Genomic DNA, 23,142 nt, shown 5'->3' with positions numbered 1-23,142 from the left:
TACAATTATTTCTATTTACTGCCTCCGCCTAACATGTATGACAGTTAATTTTATTCTACAGAACCAATTTTGTGTTGTTAGCTAACATTAGTATGATTTAACTAAAGGTCCGAATTTGCAAATCGGTTTTATGTTTCAATTTTAAGCTAGATATGAGTATGTAAAATATTACAATTTTAAAGTCTCATAACTAGTTTAAAAATTAAAACAACCTAAAACCTATGTATAAACGCTAATATTATTCTTACCTTTAACTTTGATGATAGGTCAATCGACTTAAATATTAAACTAACAAGTCAAATATGTATCTGCTGGACACAATTTCTATAAATTGTACATTAGTAAGGCAGACATAAAACTGACAAGATGTTTATAATATAGTGCATAATAACAAATAGTTTTTCCAACTGGCCTGCAATGTATTACGATTCAAAAATATTTATTTGAATATTTTGATTTTTCCACCAAACTAAAATATAATTAAATTTAGTTTTAAGATTAAAGTTTTTTAGAACTGTAAATACTTAGAATTGATTAATATTTAGTTTAGATAATCTTAAGATATTTATTTTACCTTAATTATTAATTATATGCATATATTTTTTTAATTTTCAGTTAACAAATATTACCAGTACTAAAAAAAAATATTACCTTATCAGTGGAAGGTTAATATTCTCACTGGCTGTCATTTTTTAATAAAACAATACCAATTATTTGTTAAACAAATCTTAGATAAATTTATTTGCAATTAGAAATTTGTATGATTTAATTTTATTGTAATTTGTTGGACAAAAAAAGGGCCAAACATATTTTAAGTCCATTTATATTACACTTAACAATTTTAGTACAATTTTCTTGTTTCTCTTGATAAGTTATATTTTTATTTGTTTTTTGTTTTTCTTAACTTTTTTTTAACCATTGCCTACCTAAATAATAATTTTATATATTGCTCAAAAATATGATTGTGTATAAAAACAAAGCAACTGTTAAATTTGTATGTGTTATATTTCAAATGTTATGCTCAAAGTTTTAGTTAATTGATTTTATTCTTTTTACTATTAATAGTAGGTATCTACGTAAATGTAGCAGTATCTTTTTAAAAATCCTGTCTTGTTAAGCTAAAATAAGATCTGTGTAAATAATGATGGAAGATCAATCATTCCTATTTGTATTACTATAATATAGTATATTATCCATTTTCTATAATATTTTCTCAAAGTAACGTATAAATTATTTTTTTAACTCAAATTTTCAATTACTTACCAGCACCTTACATTTTTTAATTAATCCACACATTAATAATTTTAATGTACATAATATTGATCTCGAATTATGTATTCCATTAAATTTATATAAATTGTTAGGCATGTTTGACTATTACCCAAAGAACTAGAAAATTAGAAGATGTATATGTTTAAATCAACTGAGCAAACAATTCCTTTAGATGAAATGGTCACTGCCATCAGTAACATATTATATTTTTCTTTAAAAAAAAACTTAATTAAATGTGTCTTTTTACTCTATAATTCGAAAATAATATTTTTTTTTCATTCATAAGTATAATTTCAAACTTTTAAGTTTTTTCAATCATTTTTGTTAGTTACCTCTACATTAATGTTTAGAACTACCACTACCAAACATGTCAATTATAGAGTTATAAGTTCCTTTTTTTTTTTTTAGCCTACCATTTGTTTATTAGTTATTTTTATCATTTTGTTTGCAAATCAAAGGATTTTAGCAGTATTTGTTACTTGTTAAAATGTTGTATTTAAGTTATGTCTACATTTAATATTAAATATCTAAATTGTATATAAAATGTCTTGTAGTTCTAACTTAGTATTATTAAGAAAAAAAATTACCTAAGCAATATACTATTGTTTCACAGTATAAATTAATTTCATTGATTATGTTTTTATTATTATTATTATTATTATTATTATAATTATTATTATGAATTATAACTAATTGCTTTGTCTATCAAATTGTACATTTATATTATGACCAAATCGATATTAGTAATATTATCTAACGAACGGTCAATTTGTACTGATTAAGTTTGACCAAAATGAGACACCACCCAAATACGATGGGTTTTATTGCGATTAATAAACGTTGTGTTTAATTTGTTCATATGTGGTTTTGTTGATTTATATTATGTTTAATCATTGATTAATTTATACACCAGATGGCTTGATTTTGGAAACTGGATGATATCAATTATTGTCAAAAGATCTTACAATTTTTTTTTTCTTTTCGTTAAATAAATCTGTGAACAAAAAATATTGGTTATCAAACATCAAAATAAATTGTTTTGAAATTTGTAATTAAATATGTCTACTACTCTACTCGTATAGTCATATTAATAAAAATCAAATAAAAATAAATATTTTATGTTACTTGCGAGTCTTTACTAACATTGTAACAATAAAAAATGTCTAGTGTGGTGTTCGATTTATTTTATAGTAATAAAATAACTCAGTTAATCACTAAACAAGCATAACAAATTTGTAAATATCTGATAAACATTAATCATATAAATAATATTATTGAGATTTGAGACCGAGACGTAGTAACCTTGAAAAAAATCATTAAATAATACTGTTCCATAGTGTACTTTAATAAAGTTTTTTTTTTATTGTGGTCTGTACATACTATATCAATAGTTTAATCTTTTGCCACAGCAATTTGTATTTATTAATCTTTGTGTACAAATTACAATACATTACAACTTAATTAATATTTAATATACTGTGGAGAGTTTGAATCTGTTGCAACCTATTGCAGAACGGGATTTTTATCAGGATTAAATACTTTAAAATTAAACCACAGCATTACGATTATCAATATTGGTTAAAAATTTAAAAAAATATACCTACCTACTTAAATATATATGATAGGTATTTTGAACATAAACAACTAGGAATGCTAGCTGTTATTTAGAACTTACTTATTTTATAATTTATTAACTGTATATTATTATATACATATATTATGTTAAATAGGTAATAGGAAGTATACTTATTATTCTATTATATTATGTTTTTGAGTTATTTATCGCATTATCTCAAGTTTTTATCAATTTAAAGATTAAATATTATCTTCAACTTTTAACAAATTTGTTATTCTGAACTCTTGTTAGTATGGTTTTATATTTTTAAATTTATTGTTCAAAGATTAAACAATTTACCATGATAAGTACAGTCTACTGTACGTCTGTACTTACCTAATTTAAAATTAATAATATAATATGCATTATTTAAAACGAAAAAAAACATTAGGTTAGGTAGGTATTATATAGGAGTTGGAAGGTCGCTGGGCTGCGCGTCCTTGATCTATAAAACGTTACATTAAAAAAACCGAACAGAACCACCTCGGTTTACCCGAAAATGGCGGAGAACTTTTAAACTAAATACAGGTTTTTCCCTTTTGTTTCCGTGCACTTTTCGAATATTGTCGGGAAATCTGAAAACCCTAATTAGGTATATCCGCTCGAACCGCTAGCGATCAACTGATCAATGTTGAACAAAACTTTTAAGAGGTACCACCCTATAAACCACGAAACAGATTTATGGAATCCTAAGTTCCAAAACGATGGTAATACATTTTTGAGGAGTTAATTTTCAAACCACTGATAGCAGTGATCATGAACTGTCTAGTATACCGTATATTTTTCAAATATTAATGTGCGGACTTCAAATAAGTTTATATCTGGCTTAAATTAAATAGGTGTGTAGGGGAATAGTATGATATGGATTGGTTATAAAACCGCATCATCAATCTAAATTCCAAAATATAATTGCTTGTAGAAAGCAACTATATAACATAGGGTATATGGCCCCATGCAGGTAGGTATAGACAGGGGCGTATTTAGATAGGGGCTATGGGTCCCATTGCCCAGAGCGGCAAATTTTTAAAGATTTAGAGGGGCGGCAAATTTTTATTTTTATTTAACAAATTATTCGTTTGTCGTCACACATGTAGGTATTTTGAAAGATTTACTATTTTATTTATAATATTTTTTCACTCTTAACTGGTACAATAATGTTGTTTAAATGTCTAATTATACCTTCCTTGTTGAATGTAACATTACAATTTTAAATTAGTATATATTTATTATATATATTATATGCAGTATATTAGTAAATACATTTACTGTTGAGGGGGGCGGCAAATATGTGTTGCCCCTATCCTGAAATTCCTAAATACGCCACTGCAGGGTATAGGTAAACGTATATGAATGCCGCCCTTTAATAATGTTAATATATTCGTTTCGTTTTTGATTTCGGGAGACCAAGAATATTTAAAAATGTTTATAACTAGTGTCTAGTAGGTGCCTATATACGGTATACGACAATTTTCTTTTTTAAAACATTTCGCCTGCGACTACTGCTTTGTCTACCAATATATAACATATAATAATATGTGTGACGACGAGACAGGTGTCAGGTCACACGTCTTATTGATACTTCTGACGGACTCAATGAAAGTTATTCAAGGCTATGGTACCTACAGCGTTGTATATTATATAATTATTGCAATATTGTAGTTGTAGGTACCTATAACCGTTCGTATCGCGTTAGCGAAAAAAACAAAACGGTAATATATTTGCCGTGTACACGAACGAGTTTTCGATGTTTATTTAGACATGTAAATATTTTATTTCGCCGATCAAAACGTGTACATAAATAAATATAATATGTACAGCTCGTGTATGGTACGCAGCTCAGTAAGTGGTAACGCCGCAGGTAGGTACATATTGTGTTCAGTAGAGGGACGTTTCCGATCGGACGACGGACCTTTAGCACGTTTTCGTGTCACGGTTTACATAATAAATAAATAAATTATAATAATAATAATAATGATGATGCGACGAGTGATCTATCATGAGCTGGTCGCCAACGCCACCGGTGCAGTTTTATTTCCTTGCAGCAGCAGGCCCACGAGCTTCCTCTCGGCCTTTTCCATGGCCTCGGCTTGCTGTGCCGGTTGGCCCGCACCGGAATCTGCCAGCACGGTGCTGGTCAGCTGCAGCGCCAGTCCTGGGAGCTCCTTCAGCGAATAACTGACCGGCTTGTGCGATTCGTATTCCACACCGCCGTCGTCGTCGTCGTCATCGTCGCCGCCTCCACCGCCGTGGTGTTCTAGTGCTGGTACAAAGTGCTCGTAACTGGGCGGCTTGTCGAAACCTGCGCAGAAAACGGGTCGTGTAAATTATTACAATATTGAGTTAGTATAGAATTTTCAAACCCTAAAATCGTCCATAAGAAGACGCCTGCAGGACGCCACACCCGCATGTGTGGTCTCCGTCTTCCAAATGCGTACCATAGCAAATGTAGGTACTCTCGGCAGATCACGTTTACCTCCTTAAGTTTAAAAATTAAAATGAATCGACCTATTATGAAACTTTATGCAAGAACATTATCTGTGTTCGTATGATGGTTTTTATATGATTCTTCAGTTTTTAAGTGCGTTATGAGAGCATTTTTAATTTACTCTATAATATTATGCATAATTTGCTAAAAATTGAATTAAGTATCGTAAAAAACCAACATACGAACACAGATAATGTTCTTATCATCAGATTTCATAATAGGTCGATTCACTCAAATTTTTAAACTAACAGAGCTACACGTGATCTGCTGAGCGTAAATTTGCTATGTTACGCACTTCCGAGATGGAGGCACACATACGGGTGTGTCCCTTAAAATATGTGTAATACCTACAATATTTGTATGTGATTTCAGATTACCTATAGAGTAGGTATATACTTACGCTCATCGACACATCTACACGAGAAACTGCCTCAAAAAACAGACTTGGAACAGTTAAGCTATATATGTTTTAAGTCTTTAGATATAGGTATAATCTACTATAGGTAATAAATAATTTGCAGGGGTGAAGTGATCAGAGGCCATGATAGAGTGGAGATATGTTGCCAAACATTTTACGGCATGACCCTTTTTGAAAATGTAATACTTTTTGGCAACCCACAACATACCAACGGTCCTTTATTTTTCACACGAATAAAGAATATTGTTATTAACAATAGTTAATTTTAATATATTCGTATCAAAAGTTAGTAGCTTGCCACCACAGTTTGGTAATACCTCTGCATAGATAATAGCGCATCCCTCCGCCAGGAATCACATACCACTGACACTCTCTCAAAACCATAATATAATTAATTATCAATTATTTCTGTACGCATAATCAGGATATTGTAGTAAGTATAATATATTAATATTTTATTATATTTTTTAGTTACCCGTGGCCAACGAGTACGTGATCGCCCATGTGATGCCCTTGGCCACGTTGACGAGCAGCGGTTCGATGATGGCGCCCACGAGCGGCGCTAGCACTTTTCCAATGATCAGTATCAGGTGGACGACCGATAGTTTCCCGCCGTGGCCGTGTTCCTTGTGCGCCGACTTCGCGGCCATCCTGTACAGCGGAAGGGCTTCCCTGAGCGTCGCTTGGATCTGCCGCACGTTAACCGACGACAGTGTTGATACCGACTCGGACGCCGTTGCATCAGAAACTTCGGGACGAGCATGTGTACAGCTTGCGAACGCCAACGCCGCCAGCAAAGCGCACATGACGGATTTCTGCAGCTGCAAAGTTTAGATTCAAGTTGATTACATTTTTAGTGAATATTTAATTATATTATTACCTACTATTTTACCTACTTAACTGTTAAAGTGATACTTATTAGGTATTGTAAAATACTAAAATATAAGATATAAGATAATATAAGATATAATATATATAATATAAGATACTCTAGTACTATTAGATTCATATATTATATATATTGTATATAAACAATTACATTTTTTCTATTTTTTTTCATGACAAAACTACATTAATTGTTAGATTCCCAATTGGCAATATCAGTAGTCAATACTTATTTTTAATACAATTTCAAAATTAAAAATGAGAATTGATATTGAATGAAAAGTTGTTTTATTGATAAAATTATAGGTACTTCCTAATTAGTAATTAGACTATATAGGCAATAACCAACTCAGACTGATAATAATAAAAAAATAAATTCAATATTCGATATTATATTTTAAACGTATATAAACAATCAGCCTCAAACTATATAAAATTAAAATAATAGGTATATATCTTGCAATTAAAAATAGATTTATGCTATACCTATTGGATCTATATTTAATATTTTCATGATAAATAAATGTTAAAATGCCACTGATATATTGTCTACTCCTATTTAATATTTTAATCTAATGCTATATTATGTGGTATTTTAGTTTCACCGACAAAATAACTCGAGGGTGATAAACCAAGAGCAATATATTCGCTGACATAAAATAACAAAACAAATTGAACGAATTAGGTACCGAGGTTCGAACGTAGGTTCTTGCGACAATGTTATAATACATCATACATGTGTCCGATATACTATATATAGGTTTGATAATATACGATGGTCACTGTACTTACAAAAGTCATTTTTGTTGTCCTTGACGTCAATGTAGTCCGTGTAAAATTCTTCGCGTAATTATCCGTCGTGTTATTATAATGTTTCGTGTTTAATAATAGCGAACAATAATAGAATATTGTTTTCAGAGTACCTATTGAAAAACACACAATTTTGACTGTGTGTAATCGACTTGACGGAATGACGCCCTAACGCCTGCAGTTGTAGGTTTATAAGTATGTTTGACATCCGTAAGTACCTACTTACGTGCATCATATATTAAACTCCATCAATTAGTTATCGATTTGTCTTCAAATTAGGATATAGGTATCAATATCTAACGACTAACAATAAATATTACATTCGTGTACAACCCAACTCTTACGTCGTTAAATAGTCTTAGAATTTGTCAAAGATTTTTCAGTCCACTTACCGGATATACGTTAAATTATACCTAACGGTGGCACGTGCATTTTGTGTAATTACATTGGACTAGTTTCAAAATGTCCATTCTCAATACCGTGTTCACTTAATGTATGATCATTATAATAAATTGTGTCTAGGATTACCTATTTAATTATCTTGCTAAAATAGCAGTAATTTTAAATTGCCATATAGTTTTTACTTAACAATTAAATGTATAGAAAATAAGTAAACCTTATTATATGTTTCAACGATTTTTGAATTAAATTATTTTACAATTTTTAAAAATGATTAAAATTAAAATTAATTTTATGTAGAATATAATGTGGACCATAATTCGTTAAGCACTCTGTAGGTATTAGCATTTAGCATTAATTCATGATCAATAATTTATAAATAAAATGTATCATATTTTTATTATTATTTAGACATCTAAGTTAAATTATTACGTTATATAATACCTACTTACGAAAATTTAATTTACTGATAGGTATATAGCATTAAATTAAAATATTATATAGGAGTAGATAATATTATCAGTGGCGTTTTAACATTTATTTATTATGAAAATATTAAATATAGATCCAATAGGTATAGTCCTCATATTAAGAGGATGTCAGCGCACTATTCGTTTTCTCTCTCTGGCCCACGCGCAACATAGACAAAACGCGTTTACGCAAAATCATTTTTTCTATGCGTTTAAGTAATCTTAGAGTAAAATCACCTATTACTAAAAAGATAGAGAATAATATTTTTGAGGGAATGACATATCGATTTTATATTTTATTATTATTTGACTTTGTATTCCACTTTAAAAAAAAATAAAAAAAAATGTAAATTTAAATGATGTTTAAATTGATTTGAGACAATATTTAGACAAATCGATATATCATTCCCTCAAAAGTATTATCCTCTATATTTTTTTTAATAGGTGACTTTACTCTAAGATTACTTAAACGCATAGAAAAAATGATTTTGCGTAAATGTATTTTGTCTATGTTGCTCGTGGGCTAGAGAGAGAAAACGAATAGTGCGCTGACATCCTCTTAAGTAACGACAGTACATAGTACATACTTCAAATAATAGAACATGTTATTATACTCAATAAAATAAATAGCTTAATAAACGAAAAGTTAATTTTATAGACTACAGCTACTATACCTATAGGTAACCTTATAGTAGTAATAAAAACTGAACATAATATAGATACCTAACTAGTTAGGTACATATTACCATTGATAAAAATAATATTATTTATCATCAATGTATAATGATATTACTTATTTTTTAGACATTTATTTGGTGTTTTAGTGATTTATATTGTATAAAATATTATAGGTAGATCTTTAATGTCTAATGATATAAGGTATAACAGGTACCTAAGTGGTTAAGTAATATTATGATATAAACTAATAATTATTTAATTTCTAAATTATAAAAGATGAATTAAATCCATAAAATTAGTATGTTCTCATATTAATCATATTATACTATTATAGTGTATGTTTGTCCTCACCAGGTAACCAATTACATTTGCATATTTTTAAATTTAAATATCTAACACAAATATAAGTATCACGGATAACCGTAGGTAGTATGATATATGAATAGGTAGTTCAGATTTAAGTTACCTATTCATTTATGTATAAAAAATAATAACTAAATATTAGAGATTAAAAAAATGTAGTTATTACTTATTAAATTACTGCACCTATATCTGTATTCTGTATATACAAGTGAATAAATATGTCAGTATTTTTTTTTTATCTTCATTACCTGCTTTATGTCAATATATTCAGCTGTACAAATAACTGGATATTTGTTATGAAACGATACAATTATTAGGCATTAATTGTTCTAAAGGTATATTATGTATGCCATATTCCTGTATATAATATATTACAATCGTAAATTTTCATTTTGAACCCAAGCAATACCTAGGCGATAAACTGAAGAGCTCTAAAATGGCTTAACGTATTCAATAGGAAATTCATTGTTGGTTTAAAATCTAAAATAACAATACAAATTTCAATACTGGCTTGTTATTCTGAGGTCAGAAAAATGACTGTAACTTTAGTGTAACTTGTCTGTTTACCTAACTTATTAGTTATTAAATATTAAAGTAGATACTATAGATAGTAATATTGTTATTAGAAATTGATATTGGATTAGGTTCAGGAATATGATTTGACATTAACTTTACAAATTACCAACTAGAAAAACTATTCATAATTCTTTAGTATTTTACCATACATACATATATCATAGGCGCAAATAGGAGGAGGCTTTAGGGGCTTAGCCCCCCCAAAAATGTCCATAGCCCTCCCAAACATTTCCTACATTTTGTTTTAAGCTTATTCAATATTATCAAAATAAGGCCCTATTAGCCCCCCAAATCTCAAACGCTATTTGCGCCTATGTACATATTATAGCTTGATACAGGGGTAGATAGGCCCATGGGGAAAAAGGGATTTTCCCTGTGGGGCCCTCGTATATGTTTATGTTGGGGGGCCCACTCAGGTCTACACATTGTTTTTTGCACAGTAAAATATTCACCAATTAGGAATAGTTTAAATTTAAAACAATTCATTTTTTTATATTAATTATTATTACTAACTGTTATTTTTAACAATATAATAATACCACAAGTCAAGAATTTGCTTACCGATCTTTAACATAGTATTTTAAATTTTTATCGTTAATCGAAGACCGAAATTTTCTCGTATGTTTCCCTACCCCTCCCCCCCACCAATATTTAGTTTTTGCAATTTTTTTTTGGTTGATATTTCGTACGGAATTTGTACACATTTTTTGTCGAAGTTATACAAGAATTTATGTGGAGGGCTACAGAAACGTTTCTCCACCTCTCCCCCTTATTTACAAAACTACTTATTTATATGAAACTTCTATGCAGATATTTAGTTCGAAATTTGTACGAATTTGTACGACCTTACGCGAAACTTTTTAAAAATCACTTACAACCGAATTTACCTGTGTTATCAATTTTCATTTTCGTTTTCATTCTTGATGTAAATTTAATAAGTACATAATTTGTTAGGTTAAAATATTATTGTAATTGTTAACCACTGACTGATGAGCTATCTGTTTTAATAATAAATAAATAAATATTACAGTAACGAAAACCAATCATAATTTTAACCAAGCTATCAGTTCATAAAAATGTTTTGAATATTACTGAAATGAGTATTATTTTAAAATATGATGTACCTAAGTGGCATACTAGTCGTAGGACTAGTTTAAAAAAAAATAAGTTAAATAATTATTTTCTATTAAGAATTCATTACATAGTAATTGGTCAAGCATTTTGTTTAAATTCACAATATAGATAATAGTTATGCAAAATATATTACACAATTAGATATTTTCAGTCAACACAGTTATATAAATTACTGTTATGGCGTTATAGATATTGGTATTCATAATATATCACTAGATCACGCAGTGGCGTTCTTAAGAGTTTTTATTGGAAGAAAATAGGAATAGACAATTTTATCGCAAAGTTTACCACATGGTCATAACTCATAACAACATAACTCCTCACGTGGTGTAAGCCGTGGGATCAAACAATAGAATATAGTACATTCAATCTCAATGCATTTTATTTTTAATATTCCTCGAATAACCTAAATTTGTGTGTGTGTGTGTGTGTGTGTGACGTGTGTGTGTGTGTGTGTACATGATAAGTAGTCGAAAAAATGGTTCGATTTTCTACTTCAGTATCTTGTTCGATGGGTAAGTGAATCTAGTTGGTGCATCGGGGAGGTAAAAATTCCCAGTAATTTTCAAAAGCACCGAGAAAAACGAAAAAAAATATGGAAAACCGGGAAATTTTACGCAAAGTTGGTTTTCGACAAAATCGATTTTGGTTTTTTACATTTATTACATTTATTTTAAAATTTAAATCTTGACAAAATACGTAAGAATCACAAAAATTTGAAAATCATTTTGAGTTAGAAATTTATAAAAAATTTCTTTTTAAATCTAATATTTGAAAATGTATATAAGATTCATCATATGTTGGTCTACCTTTATCAAAAAAAAAAATTTCTACAAGAAAATCAAATTACATTTTTATGAGCGTTTGAAGTTCATATTTTTACAAAATTGGATATTCACTTCATTTCTCTTCTACCGATTTTTTTATTTTGTTGTAATACAAAAACCAATCGCCGTAGGCACTTGAAATTTACACCATATGTTTATTTTATCATACCATATTTTATCAATTCCTATACTTGAAAAAATGTTCAATATATATTTTTAATTTTTTTTAGTTTTTTTTTCTATAATTTTCAATAAAATTTTATTTGTCGTGTAAAACAGCTTGAAAATTTAATATAAAGCTCCTGATATATCGTTACAATAGCAAATGAAAAATATTAAAAATACATAGGTACAACTTTTTTTTATAAGCATTTAAAGCTCGAAATTTTATCAAATTTAAAATGTAATAATTGTATTGTACCTAGTTAAATATGTTTAAAATGTCCAACTTTTATAGGATTGAAGATTTAAAACAAGGATCCACGTAAATAGGTTATTATATATAAATTACTTTATTCACTATAATACATTAATACCATCAAAGTAATATCATAGGCTGACTGACCATCTTTGCTCCGTATCGTTTTTCTTATACAATGATATTCTATCATTCAATTCAAATTTAACACTATCCATTACTGTGGTCAGTGACCAACTTGTAACCTACTTTAAAGCAGAGGGACACCCACTTGCCACATTTTTTTATTGATATTACTTTTAAAATTTAAAATAACTTATTTATTACTATTAGGCGTTAGTCGTTAGTAATTCGAAAGGTCAGTTTAATTTTTGCCAAAAACATTAAGCACATTTACTATTTTAATTAATATTTAATTGTTATACCTAATATTGTCTATTTCTCTATCAATTATATAATTGTTATTTATTTTTGAGTTAACCGCCTTACCGTTGAATATTAAAGTAAAAATTTGAAAATGTCATTGCACATAAATTAAAATTTATATTTTTATAAGTCCCTACGATTCACGAATACCTAATGTTTTTGAATTACAACGAACCAACTAACATTCATCGTTATTCATCGTTTATACATTTAATTTCGCCCACATAAGAACTCAAAATGTCTATAAAAAAAAAAACTGGTGATACATTTTTAGATTCTTAGCGGAGCGAGGAAGCTAGTTGTTTTAGAATGATGGTTATTTTTTTTAACCTGTTAACAAAATTTCTACCAGAAGGAGTACTTTGATTTTATCATATAGCTTTTATCTTTTAGCAATTCGGATGAAGGCTTTAGAGAGGTCATTTTTCGATTTTCCCAATAGTTTTTACTAATGCCATTGGAAAAACCACAGCAATTTAATTTTCTAACGATTTGTATATAGTCCAGAGAAACGAATAAAATGTAAAAATTACGTAATTTCCACTAGGTATATTATATACAATTAATGGTTACTTATAAGTTATAATACATATTTATAATTCATACATTTTCAATCGTCCGCTCAGAATCGTTTTTTGTCGAATACTGTAATAATACACTATCCTGTCCGAGGACGGAAGGGACGATATTAAATAATTTGAAAATTTACGAGTTTTTGATGAATTTTATCAAAATATTAATTTATATTTAGCTTTAAAAAAAATTCGAACTTCAGACGCTCAAAAAAAATAATTTAGAATTGACGCTTAACTTTTTTATTGATTACAAAAGTAAACAAAAACAATTTATGAGTGACCTTATATTAAATTTTCAAGTTTTTTGACCTATAGTGGAAAATTTTGTACCAACAATAATTTCCAAAAACGAATAAATTTGAAAATAGCTCAAAAATAGTCAAAATATTCCCAACATTTAATGGTGTATAGAAAATGCTAATACAATGTATTTGAAAACTACGAGAATTTTGAATTGTGAGCTCTCAAGACTCAAGCGCACTAAATAGATTCACTTTTCACAAGAAAAGTTACTGAAGTTGAAAATCAAAGCATTTTTTCGATTACTTATCAGTTATCAATAAATTATCATGTACACTAACATAAAAAAAACACATAACATTGTAAATCAATGCATTCATAGCTCCACTCAGAAATCAGAATCTAAAATATATAAACAAAGATAGCGTATGGAAAATTTTCATTAAATACATATAATTATTATCTATTGTACATATTTGTCACGTACAACTCATAAGCTCCCATGAAAAATATGCCAATATCAATAGTATTATTTATTTAGGGTTATAAAAAAAAGTTTCCAATTGCGGGGTGTGGGAGGATTTACACCTGCAAAAAAGCCGATTTAAGACACCACATTATCAGAGACTAAACTACCAATAACTACCAATAGGTAATTAAGGCTTATAATGTAAAATCAATAGATTGTGCAGCCATTCAGGATAATGTGTACAATATATACTTATTATATAGTATAAACCAATGGAATCACTGTTAATAGGCATTAAGTCACGGACCCCTAGCCAAAACTTGAATTGGTCTGGTACATTATCATGGTAGTTCCTATAGAGATGTAAGCTTGAAAATGTTCAATTGAAAATTTTGAAAATTTGTTTTTTTTTGTACTTTTCTTAAATTAATTAATTTTTAAGTTTAAGTATATTTAAATACTTTATAAAATTACTGTTTCATTTTTATTTACATTGTAACAAGTATAACGTCAGAGTCAAACAAAATACTTATAATAAAGAAAAAATATAATTTGGGTAAAATTGAGGAAGTGACTCAAATAATAAATTACCTCCGTTAAAAATTGAAAAATCAATAATTGTAACAAAACGATTATACACTCATAATGTATACTGAAGTAAAAATACAACATTTTTAATAAAAGATAAAAATGCACATTTATTACCGAGTTAAATATTGTATATTGATATAGGTATATATTATATATATTTAATGATTTTTATTTTGAATTTACTATATTATGTTCATTAGAATAATACCAAAATTATATTAAAATGGGTAAATGGTAATAAAAGTACATATTTAAAAATATAATTATGAAGATTAAATATACTACAACTATATAATATCAAAAGATTTATTTGATAAGAAATTAATATGATAAATTATAAGATTTTAATGAATTTTCAATTTCGTGAAAATTTTCACCAAAATAAATATTCATGAAAATTTACATCACTAATAGTTCCCCCTATTTTTTTGCAAAAATATTTATAGGTACGTTTCAATTTTGCTTAATCTTAAAAATTAAGAAAAAATTATTTTTTGTGTGTGTGTTCGTGTCGTAATTATCGAATGCCTGCGGCTTAGTCGTACGGTCAAGCACGACCACGGATCGCTTAAGGCCCTAATCACGACCCGTGGACCCCAGAGGGTCCGCTGAAAACATATTGAGAAACATCAAACACTGTTATACTGCACTGCATAAAATATTTATTTATTATTTATTCATCTTAAAAGTAGAATAATGATTTTTAACTATATACCTAACTATATTTATATTTTTAGGTGAGTATCTAAGTCTGGAATATGGATTTCTATAAAAATAACATTGAAGATATTTTCATATTGATATAATCGATAAAACTACGTATGGATTTTTGTATCTGCGTATGTAATGATAATATGATATAAATGAATATAAATATATAATATTAGATTAATAATAAATTTCAAAATGCATGCATAAAAAAATGTATATACAAAATTCATCTTAATCTATATAATAATAATGATAATAATATAACTAATAATAAAAAAAGTATTATTAATAAAATCATTATTATCAGGTATGGTACATAAATCGTTCAACATGTTTGAGTGTTCCTGATGACACCGTTCGAGCACACGTTTGTATGTCCGTGGCTGATTAGTTTTTCACAAAGCGTCGATTCGAAGTTCACGAACGCTTGATTTTGATCATTTTCGTTGTATACCTGGAGGGACAACAAAACGCGAAAAATTAAAAAACAATCTACGACTAACATCATGATATTATTGTACTACTGTTTAGTGTTTATGAAACACATAAGTTATAGGTACGTAAAAATATACTATACGCGTACATCGTCAAACACGATAGTAGGCACAAATAGTGGTCCAGGTGTCATGGTTTTGGTTTCTATTTCAGCTTTGAGCATCATTTCGTAGCCCTCCGACGAAGAAAAACATTTTTGCACTTGGTCAACGTTCAAGCCGCTTTCTTCGACGCACTGAAACGAATTTAAAATTAATAATTGATAGTGTTTTTTTCAATTGAACAGAAAGAAAAACATAATATATGTGATTTACGTGATACTTAAACGTTTATATTTAAATAGGATATTTCTGATAAATTGTGTTAAAAGTATAATTATTTTGGGCAGTGATAAACTCTTCAAGGTGGACACGTTAAGTTTTTTTCATCTGTATATTCATATAATTATAAAAGTTAATTAAAATGTTAGTTCAATTTGAAATTGATTTAAATTATTATTATTTTTAATACAATTTAATATTATTTATATAGTTTTTTAATAAAATTCAAATGTACCTAGGTATATTGTGTTTTGAAAATGTATATATTCATATTATTGCAAATACAAAATGAAAAATCTAATGATAGAATTATAATGTATAATCGAAGTTATTTCAGACTCTGAAGAGTGTACCATCGGTAGAGTTTACTGGTCAATAAAAACGGTAGAGCTTTACAATTGCTTATTTTTTTTCAATACTTTACTCCAACTAATATATTTTTCATTGATAAGTAGAATGCTGTCAACCTAAAATCTCCTCCTCCCTGGGTGGAAGGTATTCCCGTTTAATATCAACCCTGCTTAGAATAGGTATGGTGTATACCTAGGTACCTACCCTTTTTAATAATTCTATAATAAACTCAGTTGTCAATGATTCAGTAGGTACCTACCTAGATACATTATACAGCTATGTTATTGATCTCTAATGGTTAGAAAAAATGTGTGGTTGAAAAAAGTTATTATATTTCACCTGCAGTTACCATCATGCTTATCCGTTACTATAATAGGTAGTAAGCATAGGTATACTATTAAATAGACTTTCTATATTGCTGTATGTACTCAAATTGTATCCGTATAATTGTTAAAAAGTACCGTTTTCTCAATGTGTCCTGGTTGGTCCGGATCGTACATGGCACAATTCACATAGTCTACTTGAGCTTTAGAATCTTGTATGCGTTTCAACACACAGTTATGTATTGTATTACCACGGCATTCTTTAGGTCCATGCTGGCAAGTAAAACCCTGGTCCGAACTCTAAAATTTAAAAAAAAAAAAAAACAACATTAATGTAGTTAATAAGATACTTATCTTTTTTTTTACACTGAGTGTTTTTATTGGGATATAACTAAGATAATATTCATACCTATTATATTGAATTTACGTGGGAAGCAAGTATTCGTTGGGAAAGCCGGTGCATACCTACCCGGCTCCCACCATAGTTACGCTTATGCTTATAATATATTTAAATCTATAAACATCCTATATTATTCTTACAAATTAAATTATAAATCCCGAACAATCCCCTCGTCGGAAGTCGGCTATAAATTTAAACCGAGAACCAAGAACCAATATTATAGTAGGTAGAGTTAATTGTCTTGCGGAATGCCTCGGAAGGTGAACATCTCGGTTTAACGGTATATGTACCTATACAATATTAATTATGTATGAAACAAGAGTACGGAACCACTTTTAAGATGGACACTGAAGAAACGACCGAGTTCGAAACGCTGAATTTTAGACAAAACTAATAATATGAATATGTCTGTAAATCTTCCATTCTATAATAAACCAATCTTCCTAAGAAGCTTCAACAAGTATATAGATTTATAAATTATCGTGTCATCATCATATGTAAACACTAAACAGTGCACCTTTTAGGAACCTATATACCTATTTTCTGCACTATTTAAGTATGCCGCTGGTTCTGAGAATGTACCTACTACCTACATTATAGGCTATAACTGTATACGAGTATCGGAGTATTATGAACGTATATAGAACATGTAATAATTCATTTTTATGGGTAGTACTTATATTATAGTTTGTAGTCTTAAGTTTTGTACTAATAAGCGTATTAATTTTTGAATGATTAAAGTTGGTACCTAATTACATTTTGAGACAACATTTGTCATTACGTATTAAACATTTAATTGGACTGTTCATTGTTCTTCGTTAAACCAGTGGCGGATACAATGAGAGGGGGCCGAAAGCTAAAGGGCTAAAGGGCCAATATAGTCAAAAACAGGTTATTTAATTTTTGAAAACTTCCCCCCCCCCTCCTTCCCTTGAGTGACTTCTGGATCCGCTACTACATTAAACTTGATAGTCATCGAATTAAATTATTTCTAAGAAATATCATCGACCCACCTACTAAAAATTATCTTGTTCCTAAATGCACGTACATAATATGCAGAATATGGTTCAGTTTTCTTAACGATGCCTGTGCTAACAATGTAGGTACATATTTAAATTTCAATAAATAAAATTATTTATTAGTTATTAAGTACTTATTATCATCTCATTAACTGATGGGTATACCTACTACCTAGGTAATTTTATCTATAATGGCTATAATTGTGCTCATTGCTTGAAATTAGATTTAGAAATATATTACATATATAGATCGATCATTAAGTATTGTGATTTAAGAATGTTTCATGTATATTAGTAAATTAGGTATACATTTGGAGGTAACACGTTTGGAGCTTTGGCAAAGCTATCAACAATTTACCTAATTATTGGAAACACGTTTGGAAGCATTTATGAAGACACTTTAGGGCGTATAATGAAGGACACGTTTGGGCACTATAACAATTTTAAAATAAACAGAATTGTAAGTAAAATAATAAATTAAGAAAATATTCATACTAAAGAAAACTTAAAGTGTGTACGAATTTGTATTAGAAAAATTATCAAATCGAAAAAAATATACAAAATTATATAAAAAATAATATGACAACGTTTTGCTGCAAATAAAATAAATCAACCACATAAAAAAATAGTAGATAATATCATCTATTATTTAAACTTAGGTACTATACTTACAAGTACAAATAATACAGTACTATACTAACAATTATACTATTTTTATTTCATATAATAAAAATACAAACATAATATTTTTTGAATAGGTACATACTATTGAGGCAACACTAGTCGTAGTGGTGTTCTCTGAGAAACGTTGATAGGTTCTACATTATATACTTATGTGCGCCCAATCGTGCTTTCACATATAGGGAAATATTAAGTCCAAACGTACTCTTCCCAGTCCCCATATATTTATAGGTAGTATATACTTCCATAAATAAGTTGACTTAAGTATAATTTATATGTGTGGAGTCGTGATGGTGGTATTTAAAAAAATATTATATAAATAAGTAATTAGCTATTGTAATAACGTAATAATTAAAGATAAAATTGATTATTTCATATTAGTAGAAACTGGAAAAACATATTGTTATTTTATTTTTGTAATATATTTGATAAATGATAATTAATATAAATAATTTCGAGGCATATGAAGGCGAAATGCGAGGTTATATGAAATACAAATGATAAATACGTTTCTCTTACAATAATTAATAATTATATACTATTTCGTAATGTTTAAAATACTATCCGTACCAATATCAGCCTTAATTCCTTATTAATGTCTTTATACTTTAATTACAACTAATGGTTGATAATAACTTTAAAATATGCCAATTATATAAATATTTACTTACATATGCTTTGCCGAAGGCCACCAAGTTCAAGTTCAAGTATTGTTGTACTTTGCAGAAGTATGGATGAAGTTGTGATATAATGAAATCTCTGCTGTCGGGACAATGAGATTCATAGTAAACCGAAACTTTCAACTAAAAAATAAAATCAACGATATTTTATACTTATTAGATACAGCAGGACAAACATTTAAAATAGTTTTAGCTTGATAATTGCGAGAAATGTAGGTAAAAAATGTAGGTACCTATATAATGCGAGAGAGCATTACACTATAATTATACGCTGTTATAGCTAAAGTTAGTATGTTTGTGACACTAAAAACTCCAAAAAATATCGAAATAGGTAAGACGTCACACCCGCTGTTTTGTCTCCGTTTTACAAATGTACAACATACCAAAACCTGTTTTGCGCGGGACAACTTTTCTTGCACCATATTTGTTGTAGAACTACCAAATTTTCACAAAACGTAAAGAAGAACTTTATCTGTGCAACAGCGTGCTTTTTTAATAGCTCTATCCAATTATTTCTTCTAAGCAAACGAAAATAACAAAAAAAACGAAATGTTTAGAAGCAAATAACTTTTATTTTATTTATACTATCTAAAATAAAGGCACACTGTTGCATAGATAGTTTTCTACCCTATATGTTCAGAAATTTTGGAGCCACTACTACAAGCACAGAAAGATAAAAGTTGTCCCGCGCAAAACAGTTTTTGGTATGTTCTACATTTGTAAGATGGAGACAATACACATGCGGGTGTGACATCCTCTTAAAACGATCAGATATGTTATATGACATTGCACAATTGTATAATTCATTCTAAATAAACTATAAGTACATTTTTTTTAATAACTAATAATTGTTAACAATATATATAATTAAATTAATTTAAGAAAATAATATTATGTTGGTTATGCTTTTAATTTTTAATAATATAATACAAACGACTCATAATGTACCCTATACAATGTACAAAGAATACCTATCCTAATATAACGCAAAAAAATATTAAAAAAATATGCAAAATGAAATGTAATACAAAATTGTATGTCATAACAAACAGATTTATTTAAAAAAAATATGAAGTACAGCGTGCACAACTAAGAGAAAAACTATGCAAAAGTCATAAACATCCCGTCCATATATACAGTTATAAGTTATAACTCAAAAGTCTATAAAAATGGTTTTTAGCAAATCGATTGTTGACAAAATATGATGGCAGGTGAAATCTATGTATACTTACCGGGGCGCGTTTGATCCTGTCGGCCGAAACCGCAGCGAAAGCCGCCACAGCTACCACGAACATTAAACACTTCATGATTATTTTTTATCGTCCTTTGTGTTTTCTTTTTCGCAGCAGCTCGCGTACTTGCAGACGGACGGACTGGACTGCGCAGTGATCTGATACGGTTTTCGCTCCTCGTGCACTCCTGTGCAGCGTGTAGTAAATTGAAACCAGTTTCTTACCGAATACGATTATCGTACACACGACATAATATAGGTATTATACCTACCTCAGCTGTACACGTAAAATATAAATATAATATATATAGACACCTGTGTATGATGCGATTCTCTTGCGTAATGGCCGCGTAGGTACGCACACTCTACACGACATAACCCCCCACGAAACGATAATATTATAACGTAGGTACGCATAATAATATTATGTATAGATATCGTCGTTGTTACCTATACACTTGTGTGTTTGTGTGTGTGTGTGTGTTTGTGTGTGTCTTTAAACGAATCGGTTTTTGTTGGCAAACAACGTGACCTCGTTGTCTCGTTAGAACTAATTATTATATCGTAATACAGCATATTATAATGGATTTTTATATGTATGCTCAACTCCCATGTGCGTTTCGGAGTTATAGAACATTAATTTAAGATGATATATATTTATCATATAATGTACCTAGGACCTAGGTACACCAGATGTACGCGTCTACGTAAATATGTATAGGTACTGGACATGGTACATCATCGGGCAACATCAATTCAATATAGCCATATAGGTACACCATTGCAGTAACCGTGCCCGCGACTGCTATAAGTAGTGCAATATATGTGACGATTTAAATGAAACATTATAATATACATTATACATTACGCTATATTATTATTTAAATTCATGCAATAATTATCGTAGTAATTTGTATTCGTTAAGACTAAGAATTTAGTACATATACCATATAGGTTAGTATTGTAACATTCGTTACACCCTATATATACCTATATATATTATACACTAAACACACTATAGCATTGACCAATACAAAATATACACACTCAACACTTTTTGACCCATACACATTATTACTTATTATTAAAATGACATACGGCAATTAGTTCGACAATAACCATCAAGAGGAGCCAACTCACCTATATATATTGTATAAACTTATGGCTGTTAAGCCATCTACGTGTTCAGTAAAGTATTATTTTAAATTTAATAATGATTTTAGATCTATAATTTATAAATCAAACGTGTTTTATTATTGATAAAATACCTCACACACAGTGTTCTAACACCTAGCTACGGAAAATGTATCCATAAGGAATAGAAAACCTTCTCTGGACAACTAATATCGTAACAAGGTTCCCCCGATCACGTTAAAGTATGTAGTGCAGTATGAATGCCAAGGTGAAATAATAAAGTTGCTACTATTTATATATTATAATAATATAATAATATGTGGAGTCCTAGTTATTAATTATTAGTCGTTATTGGTCTACCCTCTACAACAGTTAAATTCAACAGTTATACCTTATACTTAATGTGTAAAGGACTTTTAAATTAGTATTTATAGTAAATACTATAGGTACTTATGTGGCTATGTTGACAGATGTCTCGCATACACACTTAATATTTCCATGATAATATCCAGGGTTGGGTAAGTTACTCAATTTATTGTAAATGGTTACAAGTTACAAGTTACTCAAAAACTAAGTAACTATAGTTACAAGTCACTAGATACTTTTATGTTGAGTAACATAGATATAAGTTACAACTATATAAAGGTAACTATAAGTTAGGTACATTTCAAGTTAAAAGTTACATTTACAAATGTATAAAGAATTATTGACCGGGAAAGGGCTAGGTATAAAATCACGTTATGGTCATCATGATATCAGAAAAAAAGATGTACCAACTATATAATCGTACAATCACTGAAATCCAGTGGGCAGATTAATTGTAAAAACCAAAATAACAAATAAAAAAATAAAAAATATTGACCATGTATTTTTAATATTTATTATTTTTTATGGTATTGTAACAATGTGTGAGGAGCCGTCAACCTTGTATTACATTTTCAAGCATTTTGACCAAACGAATAAAATTAATATTTATAAAAAAAAGACTAAAAAAATTTAAAATTCAAAAACAACTCGAAAAAAGTCAAAGTATTTTGCAAATTTTATCAAGCATAAAAAATGATAAAATAAACATATTATAGTGTACATTTTAAGTATTTACGGTTATTAGTTATTGAATAACAACAAAATATGAAAATCATCGTT

The 23,142-nt window shown here is 28.8% G+C and overlaps 3 protein-coding genes and 1 long non-coding RNA gene across 16 annotated transcripts in view; 2 read left to right on the top strand and 2 right to left on the bottom strand.

The window, feature by feature from the left end:
* The window catches only part of LOC100165535, a 31,345-nt gene extending 29,213 nt beyond the window's left edge, over positions 1-2,132 (top strand). For all 13 annotated transcript variants that reach the window (XM_016803447.2, XM_016803446.2, XM_016803441.2 and 10 more), the window contains one exon: positions 616-2,132. The gene's annotated coding sequence lies outside the window, so the exon portion shown is untranslated. The remainder of the gene's footprint in view (positions 1-615) is intronic.
* Positions 2,133-4,344: 2,212 nt separating this feature from the next.
* On the bottom strand, positions 4,345-7,759 carry LOC100574536. The gene is made up of 3 exons (XM_003243639.4): positions 7,468-7,759; positions 6,266-6,611; positions 4,345-5,186 (listed from the first exon to the last, which is right to left on the bottom strand). Exons 1-3 carry the CDS (start codon positions 7,474-7,476, stop codon positions 4,882-4,884), a joined length of 660 nt encoding a protein of 219 aa, XP_003243687.1. The 5' UTR covers positions 7,477-7,759; the 3' UTR covers positions 4,345-4,881.
* LOC107883440 lies at positions 5,104-6,398 on the top strand. The gene is made up of 3 exons (XR_001679296.2): positions 5,104-5,226; positions 5,745-5,824; positions 6,262-6,398. It is a non-coding gene; the product is annotated as an uncharacterized LOC107883440 (long non-coding RNA).
* A 7,534-nt stretch (positions 7,760-15,293) lies between the features above and the next one.
* On the bottom strand, positions 15,294-21,023 carry LOC100163476 (gamma-interferon-inducible lysosomal thiol reductase-like). Its single transcript, NM_001162105.1, is given in 5 exon segments — positions 15,294-15,816; positions 15,946-16,092; positions 16,990-17,151; positions 19,623-19,754; positions 20,864-21,023. Coding segments are annotated over 5 exon segments (645 nt in total). The 5' UTR covers positions 20,939-21,023; the 3' UTR covers positions 15,294-15,687.
* Positions 21,024-23,142: the final 2,119 nt, after the last annotated feature.

Source organism: Acyrthosiphon pisum, chromosome A1 (genome assembly GCF_005508785.2).
Source record: "Acyrthosiphon pisum isolate AL4f chromosome A1, pea_aphid_22Mar2018_4r6ur, whole genome shotgun sequence".
Lineage (NCBI taxonomy): Eukaryota > Metazoa > Arthropoda > Insecta > Hemiptera > Aphididae > Acyrthosiphon > Acyrthosiphon pisum.
The sequence above is the reverse complement of the archived record's forward strand: the minus strand, read 5'-3'. Positions and strand labels throughout refer to the sequence as shown.

Excerpts from the sequence above, each read along its gene's own strand:
- LOC100574536 (XM_003243639.4), bottom strand. Across the intron at positions 5,187-6,265 it reads CACGTACTCGTTGGCCACGG|GTTTCGACAAGCCGCCCAGT; the intron begins GTAACTAAAAAA and ends TTTTCTGCGCAG.